We start from the raw sequence: 17,829 nt of genomic DNA, 5'->3' as shown, positions 1-17,829 counted from the left end.
CGATATGCAATCCTTGTAGCAATAACGATAAGCCGATGTAATCAGACTTGTGCATCTTTATTTCTTGTTATTTTTTTCAGTGAAATGCCAAAGGGTCGTACATGCTCAATGATGGCTAAGGCAACCGAGAAAGGTAAAACCGCACATTCCGGAAAAGAAAGTTATAAGGAACTCATTGGTCATTTAGAAATATTAAACACAACTAAAACAGAGGAGCTGCAAAAAATGTCTCATAGACTTAAGAATTCAAAAGCAAATGCACGAATAATGCGTGATAAACTTTTTGATGCAGAAAACAAGATACGTGAACTAAATCAGATCAACCAAACATTAGAGCATGAAAAATGTGAACTGCAGAAATATAGAGCAGATAACGTAAATAAACTAGAAGATTTGAAATTGAATTTTAACAATGCAAAAATGAACCAAAAACTCGAGCAAATGCCTGGACTACAGCTGCAACATGAAAAATCTTTGGAATATGAAAATAAACGTATGCGAGATGCCATCGTTGAATCGGAAGAACGTGAACGTCAATTATTAGAAGAAAATAATATATTGCGTGACGAAAAACTAAGCGTGATTACGCGAAATGAACATATCGAATCCCAAAGAAAACAATGTCATGTTGAGCTCATCAATACTAAACACGAATTACAACGTGTGCAAGAAGAAGCGTGTACTCAAGTTGAACGTTTAACACGACAAATAAGTAGACTTGAGGAAACCGTAGCGAATTTACAAAGCGACAAGAAATCTACCTTTAAAGGCCATTTAAATGTTTCACAAAAGTTACAAGAAGCCGAGGGACATATTATTCAGCTTCAACAACGTTTAATGATGCTCCAGTCTAAGGACAATGACAAAAATGCGAATTATGACACTAAGTGTAATGAACTTCAAAACCTGCTAGACAACAAAACTAGTGAATTAAAAATCACTACAGAAAAATTGTCAAATATGACGTTGCGCTCAAACACTCTTAACAAACAAGTTAAGGAATTAACAGAATCGTTGAAACTTCATCAATTAAATCAAACACAACTTCACAGAAAGTCTAAGGAAGAACTTGAACACGTGTATACAAATTTAAAACAAAACATGGTCGATGCTGAAGTTAGCATAAAAGAAAATCTAGCACATGTGCAACACAGTATGGAAAGTAAACAAATGGAACTTTTAGATAAACTTAATCAAGCAGAAGCAAACGTTTATAAAGTGAAAAAGAGGCAACTATATTTGGGAAATGTTGAAAAAAGTTATAGAAAAATGCTTGAAGAGAAGGACATCCATCAACAGACGTATGATTCAAATCTTGAAGAAAAGATGCAACAAAACCATTTGCTCGAAGCTCAGAAAAAAGAATTTGAAAATTCCCTGAAGGGTGCCCAACAGCAGGTTCTCCGTCTGCAATATGAAGCCACGGAGCGTGAAGAACTGCTCAACAGTTTACAGAAAAATGTTTTACGCTTACAAGAGGCAAAAGAATCAGCCGATGAAGGAGAAGCGCAATTACAAAGACAACTAAAGGAAACGAATGCGCAGATGCAAAAATTGCAAGAACGTTTACTTAAGTGTCAGTCAAAAGACGCTGCGGAAACCGCAACATTGCGAACGCAGGTGGATGATCTGAACAAGGAACTTAAAATTAAATTCGATGATTTAAATAATACTTTAATAGAATTGTCAAAGCAGAAAAATGAATCACAAATGCTCAAAGAACAGCTCAACAAACAAAAGTTGAAATTTGAAACAGAGGCTAGAAAAGAAGAAATGAAACATAAGAAGGATCTTGAATATTTTCAAAACAAGTTCCAAGAGGACGTAGATGCTGCTTTAATGAGAGTAAGACAGAATTGTAGTGAATTACAAACCGATTTTACCTTTAAAGAAAATGAATTATTAGCTAAGATTAGCAATGCAGAAAGAAAAATTCAACAATTGGAAAATATAAGTAGTAATTATCATGCAACACGACAAGAACTTGAAACAACAAATCGAAAACACCAGGAACATTTAAAATCCTTAAGTGACAACGAGCGGTCAATACAACAATTACACGCAGAAATATTTAAGATGACGAAAGACAACTCAATATTACAAGAACATATAAAAACATTAACAGTCAGAGTAGACATAACTTCTGAAGAAAATAAAAACCTGCGACAACAACTAGAAACTGTTATAAACCAAGCTAAAATTAATTTAGTCGCAAAAGAGAGGCAGCTATCCGACGTGTTGATTCGAATTGAAGAACAGCAAAGCAAACACACAGAAGAAGTGAGGCAAATTCAAATCCAACACCAAAATAGCATTAAAATAACATCCGATGCAAACTTACGCGAACAAAAGGCGCTTGAAAACAAAACATTATTAGAGGGGAAAATTGAAATGTTAAAAAAAACGATTTTAGAGATAAATGATGACCATAAGCATAAGCAACAAGAATTGAACACTCAGCTAAAAAATGCACAGGCTTATGAGATAAATTTGACAACACGTTTAAAAGAACAAAGTCGTGAATTAGAACAGTTCAGCGTATTGAGAACAAATCAAGATTCAGAACGTAGAGTTTTCGAAGAAACAATAGCTGAAAAAGAGCATCAACTGAAACAAGCCAAGGAGCAACTTCAATACTTGATTAAAGAAACACAAAACCTGAAACAGGAGCTTCTTCAAACAAAATCGAAGTATGTAAACTAAGTTCTTTATTTATGTATGTATTTAGATGGGCTATGCCTATGGCAGGTGTATTGTACATATTAAAAGTTGTTTTATGACGTAAACATGGAATTTTATATTTATTGAGAATTTTGACATGTTTAAACCATTTAAATTGTGTTATAATATAAAATTAAAAATACACGGCAAACAATAAAGGCACTAACCATAGTCATCCGATCGTAATTTACTCGTGTAGTTATTGCCGGTAAACTGATAGTAAACAATTTAAAAGAGCATAATCACGGCGTGATACATCGAACTATGCGATATGTTGTAGATTGTTGGAGTCAGTTAAAAACAACGAGGCTTCAGTCAAGGCCCAAATTAATTCCGCGGAAGATGACACATTGTTACCTCAAGTAAATCAATTAAGATCAAACGAAAAACGATTTGCCGCTGAGATAGACCAGTTACGTTTAAAATTAAAGGAAAGTCATAACGAATTGGAGGAAACTAAAACAAGGTTTGAACGAACGATGTTCCATTTCCTTAGAGAAACGTTCTTTTCATATATTTTTTTTTGTTGCATTTCTGCTTTATCCATATTTCGATTGTATGTCAACTATATGAAATTTCTCAGACTGAGTAAACTGATGGGACAAAGGCTAACTGACGACAATCCAAACATCACAGATCTAAGTGATAAGAATCGTCCAACAAAACTTGCGGATCGATACTCCGAGCTGTACGACAACGAATGGGCGGATGCTTTTGAAGATCTCAATGCAATCTACAATGATGAGCAGAAAACTATTGCAATGCTGACAGTCATATTAAACGTAATTACGTATTTTGAAAGGTGTTGTATTTTGACGCATGTGATAAAGAAGTATTATGCAAAAATATGTTATTAAAGTACGTCTACAAAATGTCAATACATTTTTTTCAGGAAGCAGCATGTTTCTGCAGAAACGAAGCAGACGAACAAATGAAACATTTACGTAAAGTACTTACTCTTCAAACTACTTTGGTATGTTTTTCAAAGCATGCTCATTGATTTTCAAAATAAATTAATGAAATATTGCACAATGTTGTGATAGCGTACACACATAGTTTGTTTCAATAAAATAAATCACAATGAACACATTAACAGGAGATTGTTTTCATCTTCTTTTCAGTCGATATCGCGAGGACAAGACGTCCCAGAGGTCATTAATAAACAGCTTAAAAATAGTCGCAAAATTATGTCAGAAATAGCTGAAACAAATATTGTGGAGGTAATTAATTGTGTGTTTGTATTTCTAGACATTTAGTAGCCAACCCGTTTGTAAAACCTAAAGCAAACACTATTTTAAAACTGTGCATTTGAAATATTAATAGGACGTTTTCAACTTTAATATTACAAATTATGTTAATGTTGTTACAGACATACATAATGCGTTTAAAACTACTCACGTCCGCCTCGGCTCGTGACGCTCTGCACGTGGAGAAGTTCCTGAGAGCGGCGTTCAAATTGTGTTGGTTGATGAGCATACATGATCCACCTGTTGTGTTTGACCGCATTCTTAAGCATGGAGACGAGTTCAACGCGGAGTTATATCGGCCTTACACACAGGCAGCTGCGCTGGTTGACTTTCAAGTCCTGCCGACAATGTTCCTGAACGAGGGTGGACCAGTCCTGTACAAAGGTGTGGCCCAGGGATGCAGACTCACTAATGAATAACCAACACGTCAGTAGTAGGAAAGTAGGTATTTCGTGGCCATCTTGGACGCCATCTTTGAGATCCCAACGTTCTGATTGGTTGAAATGGAGTGAGATCGGTCTTCTGATTGGTTGATAGGTTTGGCGGTCTTCTTGGCGGTTTACAACCGTCGGTTTTTGGCGGTTTGATATATGATGAGTAAGAATGTTGGCGGTTTTGCGGCCATCTTGACGGTCTCCGTCGGTTTGAAATATAATACGTGAGCATTTTAGCGGGCGGTTCGAATAATTGCCGCTATATTGACGAGTTCACTTGTGTCGGTTTTAAATATGATAAGTGAGCATTTTAGCTGTTTTACTACTATCGGTTTAACATTTCATGAGCGAGCATTTTGGCGGTTTGAATGATTGCCGCTATATTGACGATTTAAGTCGGTTTAATGTAGGATGGATCCGCCATATTGATGCGTTATAATAAGATCGTTAAGGTACAAGTATGCACGGTTTAATAGTGTTGTTGGATTAAGTGGTTTATCTTTTCATCCATTTGTGTAATTTTTGTGGACGTTTGCGGGTACAATACGTGCGTGTATTTTCGTATAGAATAATGGCACAGGCACAGTTACTGTTTTCTGAAGATACACTATCTTATTTTAAGCAATATGGTTTTGAAAACATAACCTGGTCACCGGTGTGTAAAGAAATAAGTTGTACACTTGACAATAACTTTACCCTAGTTTTGAAAAAGAGACGATCTCGAGTAAAACTGGTTTTTAAAAAAGGAAAAAACAAGTTGATTTTACCAACGACAATGTTTGAAACGATGTGTAGTTTAAAAGAAAGTGTTGAACTACTGATTTCATTTTTAGAGGGACAGTCACCATGAATGCATTTCAAGAACTCGAGTTCAAATTTGAACACCTCACATTTTATAAAGATAGACTTAAAACATTTGATCTATGGTCACCTCAAATTCAACCGAACAAGTTTCAGTTATCATCAGCTGGCTTTTATTACACAGGTAAAAACGATACAGTAGAATGTTTTTCGTGTGCAGTACGATTACACCAATGGGGGAAAGAAGATGATCCGTTGGAAGAACACAAACAGCATTCACCAAAATGTTTATTTTTAAAAATAATTGGACAATTAAAAACCAACAAATCAATTGAATCTTCATGGAATCCATGGAAACCATCGGTTCACTCAGACATGCTTCAAAATGGCGGCGTGCATTTTGGCGATGCGTGATCTGAAAAATTTGAAAACAAAATTCGTTAGATATAAAGCTATATAAAGAAATCCTCAAGTACTGTGTTTCATTCCCACTTCAACAAGTGACAGAAGCACATAGTGAATATGGCTTGTTCATCATCTCAAGATTTTAAGCTCAGTTGTAAAGATGGACATAGTGTTTTATCATTAAACAATGAAATGGGGAAAGAAGAGAATAACATGACTGAGGGGGTGGAATTTTCATCACCCCCTCAATTAGACATCTCAACTTCAGCGAGTGTCATGATGATGCGTTCCTACTTTGACTTTTTATACGCAAAAGCTTTATGTGAAGTCAAAACAATGACTGTTCGAAAGAACTGTTATGGTTGTCAAACCAATCACCCTTCACAGAGAGAACATGACAGCCTCATGATATGTGATGATGAGGAGTATCAACTTGAGTTTTATTTCGAGGATATGCTGAAAGAAGTCGATGAAAATGCCATAATACGTTCTTGGGAAGAAATGATGGTCATTTCGAATATTACCCCAGAGATGGTTTTCCTTCACAAACGAGTTATAGAGAGCAAAGACTTTCTAGCCATAATGAAAACGGATCAATGGAAAGCCAAGATGAAAAAAATGGTGCTTACAATTACACAGATAGAAGACAGATTGTTTCGCTGTAACTGATTTAAAAACACAGTAATTCAAAGTTATTATTCAGTCAAGGATTGATCTTCTAGTAGAAATGGAGTGTTCAGATAATATTGATGGGAATGTATCTTTTGTGTATGATGTAAACAATGTAAATATCCAGAACGAACTTTTACAAAAAACAAAAAACGTGAAGTGTAGAACTGTCATGATGAAAAGGATAACTTTACTTACACTTGTTGCTGCTGGTATTATCCCCGGGTATGTTTTTCTAGGCCATGATGTCGTTCAATGCACTCCACAGCAATGGAAGCCTTCTGAAATGAATACAACACCATTGGTTTTATTGTATCGAACGGAACAATTTTCGTTTGAAAATAATGTGTTTTTGTCATTTTGTAAAATAAGCAACCAAACATATATAGACATACGACATTTTGCAAACGGAAATGCTACAGTTTTTGGTGTAACCCTTAATATTTCTCAATCTACTACTTTGAAAAGCTTGTTACCTTAAATTGTTAACATGTTTTGTAAATGTTTGATATTTTGTTATGTTATTATGTTTATAATATTAACTTTGTATAGTATCAGGGAACATACTGTTTTATTTGATTGCTAATGTAAGGGGGGGGGATACTCCTCCAGTCTTGTTGAATGTAGGGGGGACAATTGAGAGAGTTGAAAAGCACATGTTTGTAAACAAAGAAATATCAGAAAACTCATCAGTGTTTTATCACATTTAACAAATAAAATTATGTACTGAACATGTTTTGTAATGAGATCACTATGTGTATAAAATAAATATTTTATATGCATTGAAGTATTCATGTTGTTCATTTTTAAAGTTGTTTTTGAATAGTGCACACTGTCAATGTTTATAAATAAACAAGCAATATTGATTTACCATGGATAAATTACAAAAGGAGCGTATTCTTTCAGAATACTATTTTAATGCTAAGCAACCCGGCAGTTAAGTAGGTGCTGTGAAATTTCAACACATATTGAGAAAAAAATACCCAGGAGCGTTTACTTTGAATTTTATCAACAACTGGTTGAATAATAAAGATTCCTATCCGTTGCAAAAACAACCTGTTACTTTAAACCAATAACATCTGCTTGGGAAAGCCCTAAAGGCTTTATTTGGTTTACTTTACGAATGTCAGCAGTATGATTTGAAGCCGAAATAAGTTTGTTAAGTTGTTTTATTCTTTTGTTAAGTCTTTTTTTATGTTCTGCCTCTAAAATATTAGAGATGTAATAAATTGAAAAAATATCAAACGCACTTATTCAATGTTTGACGATCGGTGAGAATATGAATGAAAGAGACGTGATCAAACATATCATGAAGCAATAAAGATAAACAGATGATAGTGTCATTTCAATAAACATAATTGGTAATTAGCGAGTTAATCCTAAAAATGTGTGACAAAAAAGAAAAAGCCATGTTGTTGATGTTTAGTAAATTTCGAATCAAAATTAATCTACAGCTTAGGCTTATATCTAGTCATCGAGAAGCTATAAAGTAAATCAATTTATGTGATATTCTATTTCAATGGTTTTCATTTTTTAATTTCAATCGGGTTAACTTTATATTTAAATGTGTGTGTTTTGAGATAAATTCTGGGTTAAATGATCAGCATGTCTTTTTTCCATGTAAATTCCAGAACAGAACAGAACTTTATTTAACTCAAGTTACAATTGCAATACATGAGTATACAGAACAATATAGTCATAGACGCATAATTTTCACATTACATGGTTTGGTAAGATCTATTTGAGAAATAACTAACATACATTTTCCTAAGTAATAATTATTTAGGGCATTGGAGACGTGGTGTGTGTCTAGTTGATTATATGACCTGGTAACTGGTCTTTTACCTGGGCGTAATACATTTTAAATGATTAGTAACTTCAAATATTGGAACAGACTATAGGTTATTGACAAGTGCGTGGGAAAGTGATTGACGGGTGTAGTAGACTTGGTCACGTGATTTCATCGGGTCAGAGTAACAGGCGTGACAGTTTTGTTTACATGTACGATTCACGCTGATTTAACTTTGATCATTTACAAAGCAAGTGAAATAATCTAGTGATTTTCATCGGATATATATCTTAACATCCAAATGCTTGGTAATTATCTCTCCAAAGCGATGTTTCTAGTTTTAATTGTTTACAGGTCCCATTACAATTTTAAAGTCAATTGATATGTTTGTATTAACTTATGAATAATGTTTTGTATTTATTAAATATGAATAATGTTCAGCTAATCGGTAATAAGAAAAATGCATGTACATACTGGATTAAAACATAATTGGTGCAGTATATAAACACGCAAGAGGGAAATGATTTTTGTTTAATGGTTAAAACCTATTTTTATTCAGATATTTATGTTCACATTCATAGTTATTGTTATTAATTAAAAGCTGTGATATCCGATTAGATTTTAAGGTTGTAAGGGAGATAAAATTTCATAAAGAGGAGATGTAACCTTTAAAAGATGTAATGTAATTATTCGACAGTTTCAGTTAATCAGTAAGCGATGTTCACAAACAATTCTTTGAAAATTATTAAAACAAAACCAAAATAAGAATAGCGGGTATGAGTTTATTGTTTAGATAAACATTCCCACCATGATATGCATTACAATATAAGAATGCTTTCCTGTGTTCAGTCGTGCAATGTTAACACTACTCCTTGTATATACCTAGAATGCAATAAGCTGTTCAGTGATTAAAATGTCAAAAGTTTTTTTCTCTTTATTAAGGCATTATGTTTGAGCATTATGTAATCATGCGCCAATTATTTTTTTTTTAGTTTAATTGTGAAAAATATGATATTACTAAAAAATAACGAACTCTAAAACTTTATTTGTTAAAGCATAACACGTGTATATATTTAATTTTTTTTGCACAGTCAATTATTTTCAAACAAGTACATTCTCTTGATAAAAAGCAAAATGAATGAGGGTGATTGAAGATATTTGCAACTGTTAAAATCACAAAACAATTTAAGACACTTAAGGCATGTGTCTTTTGTTTGTTGTGAGGTCATAGAAAAAACTAGATAAAATCAGTTTTAAAATTGTATTGTCTGAGTCATATACTCATGATATAAATATTACGCGTGAACAGAAACACAATATGAAACTAGTTGCAAGTACATAGTATTAAACTTATCACCAGAAGATGTCTGTGTTAATAAAGGTAGTGAGGAAAATGACAATGTATGCAAATATTCACCACTTAAAATATAACAAGAGAACTGTGAGCACATTATGTTTAGCAAAACATTTAGGAATTGATAAAAACACCATCACGATTAAACAGCAAATGGAACAAACACGTGTGAGATCATATTAAATTTGATAAACAATTATCACATAATTAATAACTAACAAGTAATGGCTGGTTTTGATAGTTTATATCAAATTAAAATGAAACTATTTTAGATCATTGAAGAAAATAATTACACAAAATAATTACAAGACAAAATTGTATTTGAAATTACTTGAATGAAAAATGTTAAAGCAAAAAGTTTTAATTAAAATTATCAACATTGTTTAATATAACTCATAAATGCAAAATGGTTTTATGAAAATAATTTTACTAATGAAAATAATTTAAAGAATTTGAATAAAAAACGTAGGTTTATGTATTTAGAAGAAAGATTTTGAAAATAAGTTTAAGAAATTAATTTACGAGTGAATTTTTTCTAGAAAAGCAGTGTTTTATGAGAAAGTTTTTGAAAATAAGTTAAAGAACAATTTTTTAAGAATTAAGTTGTATGAAAATGTTATTAAAAAATCTTCGTATTAGCAAAACATTTAGGAATTGATATACACACCACCTCGATAACATAACAAATGGAACAAACACGTGTGAGATAAATATTTGATCAACAATAATCACATGAAGATGAAACTATTTTAGAACATTGAAAAATGTTAAAAGTTAACAGTTTTAATTAAAATCTTCAAAATTTTAAATCATTAAAGCAAAATGGTCTTATAATTTTATGAATTTGGAAAGTTATACACATACGAACATAATTTTTTGAATCTGGGAAGTTATACACATGTTGTTGTTTTTTTTTTAAATATAAGAAACTGTTTTTGAAAATAAGCTTAAGAAATAATTTAGTATGAAAAGTTATTCAGACTTTTTTTGAAAATTAGATTAAGAAAAATAAAATAAAATGAGAAGACTATGCAATCTATTTTTGAAAATTTGATTTTGGAAAGTAAAAATGTTGAAAGCAAAATATTTTTTTAATGTGAATAATTTTGAAGAATGTTTTTCAAACTAAGTTTAAGAAATTTATTTACGAGTGTTTTTATTTTTAGAAAAGCAATGTTTTAGGACAAAGTTGAAGAACTTTTTTTAGAATGAAGTTTTATAAAAAAAAAAAAAACAAAAAAAAAACTACGAAATAGTTTTAAGAAAAATATTTGTGAAGCAGTTGTCTAAAAAAATATATTTTTGAAGCAGTTGTTTAAAAAACGAAAGTTGTAGAAAATTATTTAGAACATATTGACTCTAACAAAAGTTGAAAAGAAAATAGATCAACAATAATCACATGAAGATAAAACTATTTTAGAACATTGAAGAAAATAATTACACGACAAAATTGTATTTGAAATTACTTGAATGAAAAATGTTAAAGCAAATAGTTTTAATTAAAATCTTCACACACAAAAATTAGCATTACTAATTTATGCAAAATGGTTTTATGAAAATATTTTTTAAATATGAAAATAATTTTAAAAAGTTGAAAGCTAAATAGAAAAAAAAGTTAAATGGAAAATATTTTTAAGGTGAATGGTTTAGGAAACTTAGTTTAAGAAATTTATTAGTGATTTTATTTATTTATTTTTTTAAGAAAAGCAATGTTTTAGGAAGAAGTTTTATCAAAAAAAAAAAAAAATAAATAAATAAATAAAAAAAGCCTAAGAAATAGTTTTAAGAAAAATATTTTTGAATCAGTAGTTTAAAAAAACGAAATTTGTAGAAAATTATTTAGAAAATATTTACTTCAACAAAAGTTCAAAAATAGACCTATAATAATCACAAAGATAAAACTATTTTAGGACATTGAAGAAAATAATTACAAGACAAAAGTGTATTTGAAATAACCTGAATGAAAAATGTTAAAGCAAAAAGTTTTATTAAAAAATTAAGTATAACTAATTAATACAAAATGATTTTATTCTCTACATACTTATATGTCCCTTTGTTAGTGAACACAGAAAGAAGTTTATAAAAGGATACTACTACTGAAGAACAAATACACTAAAATTCAAAGAATTGTTGACTACAAGAACCTTAAAGGATTTAAAATCTTATACAAATTCATAAAAATATTATTTCAAACATAAACCCGTTGAATAGTTTAGCTTGGTGCATATGTTTATCATCTTTTATTTATTTATTTATTTTTTTATTTTTTTACAATTAAATTTTATAGGACTAATCCACATCCATAAAAATATTACTTTAAACAGTAACACGATGATAAGCTTAATTATGTAGAGAACAAAATATTTTCTTATACAGTCAGTATATTTGGCATTTTGTTTCAATAAATCAATCAAGATTTTATAAGATGAATGCATATCTTACATATTAATTGGTATTACTACATCGTAGTAAATGTTGAATACCTTACTTCATTCACTACGCATGTTTAAAATATTGTTTATGCATATTTTTTTTCCAATCCGGCAACCATTATCAATACCACAAATTCCTTATTTACTCCTAATTGTTGTTAACAAATTGTAATTTATATTTTAAACTTTTTACTAGCCAAATTGTATGCAATGCGCATGTTTGTACCTCAAGTTTAATGTTAACCTTACTTAAATACTCAATGATATATGTTTCTAATCAATGACACTTGAAACTCATCTATACCTTTCACCTTTATAGTTAATAAAACTTCATCAAGTTCATGTGCCATGTGTACACTTACAAAAATACATGCACAGTATTGCATGTCATGCAATTTCACTACTGTAGGTCAAATTGACACATTTTTGTACATTATTATATTATACAGCTACTTGCTGAAACAATAACATAAAGTTTTACTTACGAATCACATGGTCACTGACACAAGTCAAACATGGACATGGTTATCTGGCCTGACAGTGACAATGTTGTGAATAAATAGAGGATATTTGTTGGTTTCGGTAGCATATCGAATTTAATTCACGAGTGATCATAGAAATTTATATTTTCACGAGTGGCGTAGCCACGAGTGAAAATATTTTTTTCTATGATCACGAGTGAATTAAATTCGATATGCTACCGAAACCAACAAATTTTCTTTTTATTTTATGCTTATTTTTGTAGTTTTGTTAATTTTCCGAATTTGCCTCATTAAGTTTCCCCGTGGGGTGCCTCAATTTTTAGAACGCACAAAGAACTTACTACACAAGAAAATAGTTCACATCTGTAAAAAGTGTATTACTATTAAAATCAATGTTTTATTCAACATATATCTTTTTCATACTTTATACATTCAATATTATTACAAACAATAGTTTAATTTAAATTATTATGAAATTAATAGTGTTGCATATACTGGCGTAGTAATTTGTGTATTCAACTGATCTCAAAGTTACGAAAGTGCTCGCCATGTTGAACAACACTTTTACGACTTGCTGGATTAATAACACATAACTGGATTAAACTAGGAACGCAAACATATTTCAACAGTGTTTTTGTGCTAAATGGTTTCGATACCAATCACTGTCACTCTCTGCAATAAGACGGATTCGCTTGTAGTGTCGCTGTACAGGGGAATCTGCGGTTACCGCCGGTGTACGGGATGGAGATTGCCTCTGGTGATTGACTACGTTCTGTGTCTGGGAAAGGCCCATGTAAGATTCAGAGTTGTGAAAATTAAATGTTACATTGCCCTGGAAATGTGAGTTGACAAAAAATCCTCGGGCCATCGGAAAATCACTTGATGCAGGTGTGGCTGACGCAGTGGCAGTGGCTGTGCGGTTGTGCTTTTCAACTGACTGGTTTGAATGAGAAAGTATTTTTGAAATATTTTTTGACTGTTCCTTGTTCAAACTGCTGTAATTATTTAAGCTGTTAATATTTCTGTGCCCTGAAATCTGTATTATTTGATGAGCAGGAACATTCTCGTCATTCAGCTTCTGAATCAAGTGCTTTCTTGCACTGAAAAAAGTTTATTTCTATGGTAAAAATAAAATCGATATTCAACGGTACACATGACATATTACATAAGATATAAGTTGTAATTGTTTTGTGTGCTCTTGAAACACTTCAATAAATACATGGTGGTCTGTCAAGTACTGGATGTAATGGAACCGGAAAGTAGAGGAATAGTACTAGTCGAGTACAGGAGATTTTATGAATTAAAATTTTGAGTGTTGTAGCATGTAAATTGGACAAACAACACCTACTTAATAAATGGGAGGTAAGTGATTTTTATTATATATTTTAGTCTTGTTATGAAAGTAGTGTATATAATATGGGGTTTTGACCTGTATGGGGTGATTCTTGGCTCTTGAATACCAGCATCTGTTTTCATCTCGGTCATTATGCTGTATAGCTTGTTTATTCCCATGGCAGACTTCCTGAACCAGCATTGCTGTGTCTTGTTGCCAGGAGTTAAGAAGAAGGGGCTGTCTTCTGTCATCATGTCAACAGGGCGTTTGTCGGCATATAGCTTGTAGAGATGCACCGGATCTCTGTCAGGTTGTTCGGGAACTGCATATGCCCGTGGCTTGACTTTCCTTAGCTAAAGAAACTTCAGCGTACAGTTTATATAGTATTGACAGAAAGTCGCGCCAGTAAAAAATCATAAAAAGCGACATTTAAAGTTATGGAAGCCAGAACTAGACTTTCCTATGAATAGTTAAAATGTGTGTTGCATTAAATGTTTTGTTTAAATTAAATACTATTCCAACAAAAGTGAAGTCTACTGTATATTAATAATACAAATAAGAATTATATTGTAAAAAAAGGTCTATAAATTCACTTGTGATAATAGAAAATATATATTTTCAATTGTGGCTTCGCCACTCGTAAAAATAATAATTTCTATGATCAATCGTGAAATAAAATCGATATTCTACCTTAACCAACACATATCCTCCATGTTTGTATTATTTTTACTAAAGAAAAATTCCATTTAAATATTTTATAAACAGTACCAGTTTTTATATAAATAAAAAATTATCAATTCAGATTTGTGTACAAATATATTAAAGTAGGAAAATCACCTTATATCCCTAGGATTTTCACCAGTACGGGTTTTTGTCTGACGCTCAGTGTCGAAGGTGATGAATTCTTCACCAGTTTCAAAATCGATTCCAAGGCTGACATCACCCCAGCATAGGGTGTGAATTTCCTTGCCGGTTCTCATCCCAAAATGGGTTGTACATATAAGCCACAGTGAGTGTAATAGAGCTCTTGGGCTTCTCCCAGAGTTTTAGCTGCGTACATAGCTTCAATATGTTCATTTGTTAATGCCTGGGCTTGATGCGGTTTATTTCCATAACCTTCTTTTTTCAGAGCTTTTTGTTTACTTTTTAATACTTCCCTCACTTTGGCAAATTCAGGGTCATTTATCAAAGAGTGCTTGTAGTTCATGTGCCTTAAATGCCTGTCGATTGAGCTTAAAAATGCCCTCAAAGATGTGGGTTCATACTCTGATCCATCTTTTTTAGTCACACCCAACAAAAACTCGCAGACCAGAGGGTTCAATTCATGAGGAGGTATATTTTCAATATTTCTTGCCTCATTTTTGTGACTTTTTAGGAAAGTTTTGAAAAGTCTGATGTCATTGTCGGTTTTCTTTTTTGTATTTAAATTTTCGTTTTCAAGCAGAAAGCTATCCACACTTACAGATCTGAAATTCCATGTTGGTGTTGATGTTGGGTTTTGTTCTTTTTCTTCCTGTGTTGATGCTGTTACCAGTGGATGTGGGGCTGATGTTGCTGCTCCTGCTGTTGGTGCTGCTGATGTTATTTCTTGTGATTTTGAAGCGCTGTCATCATCTTGTTCATTCATTTCATTAAAAAAGTCATCAAAGTCAAAGATATTTGAGAAAAGAAGATTTATTTCATTGTTTTCCAATTCATCCATTGTTGTTAAAGAGTTAAGCAGCAGACGAAATAATTATGTTTAAGGGAGGTAAATGTGTGTTTCAGGTTCAAGTAGACTAGTCTCCCTTGAATGAAAATTGCAATTGAGGCTCACCATGGGGTTATTGGGGAAGTAGTTCCAGTATCTAACTGAAACAGTGAAAAATAACGATATTTTTCACTGTTATGTTTCACTGTTTGAAACAGTGAAATACCACTTTTATTTCACTGATATTTCTCTATAAACCACCGGAAAGCATAAAATAAACATCGGTTATTGTAACGTGAACGTGTCATTTCACATTTGATCATCCTTTCAATACTCCAATTAATCCCAAATACAATTACCTTAAACAGACAAGTACAGTGCACAAATTTTAAATCTCCACATTACTTAAGTTAATATGCAAACGGGTTTCGGTAAATGACAAGTTCGGTAAATTGATTTATATAGTAAATGCCGTGGAGGTTTCGGTAAATTGGTTTTTATAGAGGTGGTATACCTACAACGAGGTGTTAATGACACCTATTATTGGCTTACAATAACATTAGGGGCATTTATTTGCAAACTGTGGATTAATTTTGAGTTGAGTAATTAATGCTATGCCTACGGTAAAGAATTAAGGGAAATGAATGAGCTACCTCTGAAAAACGAATTCTGTTAGGAAATTGTAGGTAAATTTGCGATTTAAATAACGCAATACTGTTGTTTTTTTATAATTGGTACTTTTATTTAAATAACATAATAGTAATAATAAATATTATTTATGGCGGAATCAATGTAAGATTTTCAATCAAGTTTAATGCTATTTTAAAAAGTTTCTTGTAAAATATGATTTAATAAAAATGATTTCAGTTTAAATATAAAGCGCAATAGTATTTTAGACAACCGATAAACACTCAATTTCTCAATATATAAACATTGGGTAGTTTGCCAACATAATGAATATGAAACCAATGCTCTTGCCACGTGGAGGCCACCTCTTGTACGAGCCAAATGTTGAATTTTATATTACATGTTTTATTATTTCTTTCTGATACGTTTACGTAATTAATAAAAAGTAATATAATGATAGTGTTATGTTTTATAATTATGTTAAGTGCGCGTGCCATTGAACGTTGAGTTAAGCGAAGAGATACACATAATTGAAAACTGATAAAAATTACATCTAACACAACGCCAGCAGAATGAATACACTGTGTAATAGCAAGCTGCTGTGATGATCACTATCTTATCAACTTAATACACAGGCACCTGGCTACTGTACTGGAACAATGGGTTTTACGGCCAAAATAACTGATATCATTTTTAGCCTGAACAAATCCGTTGAATAAAAAAGTAATAACTGATTGACTTTGTAATCCGTGTTATTTACCATATATTATATGGATATATGGATACAATATATATATATATATATATATATATATATATATATATATACATATATATATCATTCAGATTTTCCGCATGCTGATTTAATTTCATTTCATTTCTAATAAAAATGAGATACATTTATGACACAGTACAATTAAATGTGATATATATATATATAAAGGACATATTTGAATATATCATGTCATTTAAAAAAAATGAGGGATTAGTCACATATTAATAAGAATCATTTTTGACACAGTACAATATTAATACGACACATTATTATCATTCAGATTTTCCGCATGCTGATTTAATTTAATTTTATTTCTAATAGAAATGAGATACATTTATGACACAGTACAATTTAATGTGACATTTCAACCATATCAGTCATTCACATCGTTCAAAACTCGTCGGCGTCGAGCATGTGGTGGACCGGCGTGGATGGTCCCAGGGCATTGATATGGCTGATGATCCTCAGTAGATCAGTGGTTGTCAGCTTCTCCTCTTCGTAGTCATCCCATGCTTGATGTAGTCTGCCGTGTATCGCAACATATTTCTTCCGTCTGATCTTCGTGAGAAGGTGCTGGCTCACCAGCCGTATATGAAGATCAACTGTCTCAGATTCCTCTCTGAGAAGGTTGGCCAACTTGTACAGACGAAGGTTTGCGGAACACGCTCGTGCGTTGATGTCACCACCAGTATTTTTTTGTAAACATGATTAAAGAAGGAAAACGTTTGTTTATTTCACAGTTTGAAAGTTACTGATCGTGTATGTAAAAACTCGGCCACCAGTGTTAAAGCATGTTCACGATCTAAACATACATATCTAGATTATTTTAAGAATAATACCTTATGTGCTGACCTGATTGTAGGAAAAAGAAGCGATAAATTTATTTATATAAGAAACAAACATATTTGATTTTAGTATTTTAAACCAACGAAAATTTCTCATTATATAAACATGAGGTAGTTTGCCAACATAATGAATATGTTGTCCAGCTTTTGCCACGTGGAGGCCACGTCTTGTAAGAGCCACATTATTATTTTTTTTATCTGATACGCTTTAATTAAGGTTTTTAT

The 17,829-nt window shown here is 31.8% G+C and overlaps 2 protein-coding genes across 3 annotated transcripts in view; one reads left to right on the top strand and one right to left on the bottom strand.

Moving 5' to 3' along the window:
• LOC127852968 (paramyosin-like) overlaps positions 1-17,829 on the top strand; it is a 76,457-nt gene that overhangs the window by 7,479 nt on the left and 51,149 nt on the right. The window lies entirely within an intron of this gene.
• On the bottom strand, positions 12,712-15,612 carry LOC127852976 (uncharacterized). The gene is made up of 3 exons (XM_052387090.1): positions 14,505-15,612; positions 13,764-14,015; positions 12,712-13,434 (listed from the first exon to the last, which is right to left on the bottom strand). Exons 1-3 carry the CDS (start codon positions 14,645-14,647, stop codon positions 12,957-12,959), a joined length of 873 nt encoding a protein of 290 aa, XP_052243050.1. The 5' UTR covers positions 14,648-15,612; the 3' UTR covers positions 12,712-12,956.

The sequence above is a fragment of the Dreissena polymorpha genome, chromosome 12, assembly GCF_020536995.1.
Source record: "Dreissena polymorpha isolate Duluth1 chromosome 12, UMN_Dpol_1.0, whole genome shotgun sequence".
NCBI classification, from domain to species: Eukaryota; Metazoa; Mollusca; class Bivalvia; order Myida; family Dreissenidae; genus Dreissena; species Dreissena polymorpha.
Note: the sequence above shows the minus strand (reverse complement) of the source record. Positions and strands in the feature narration are given on the sequence as shown.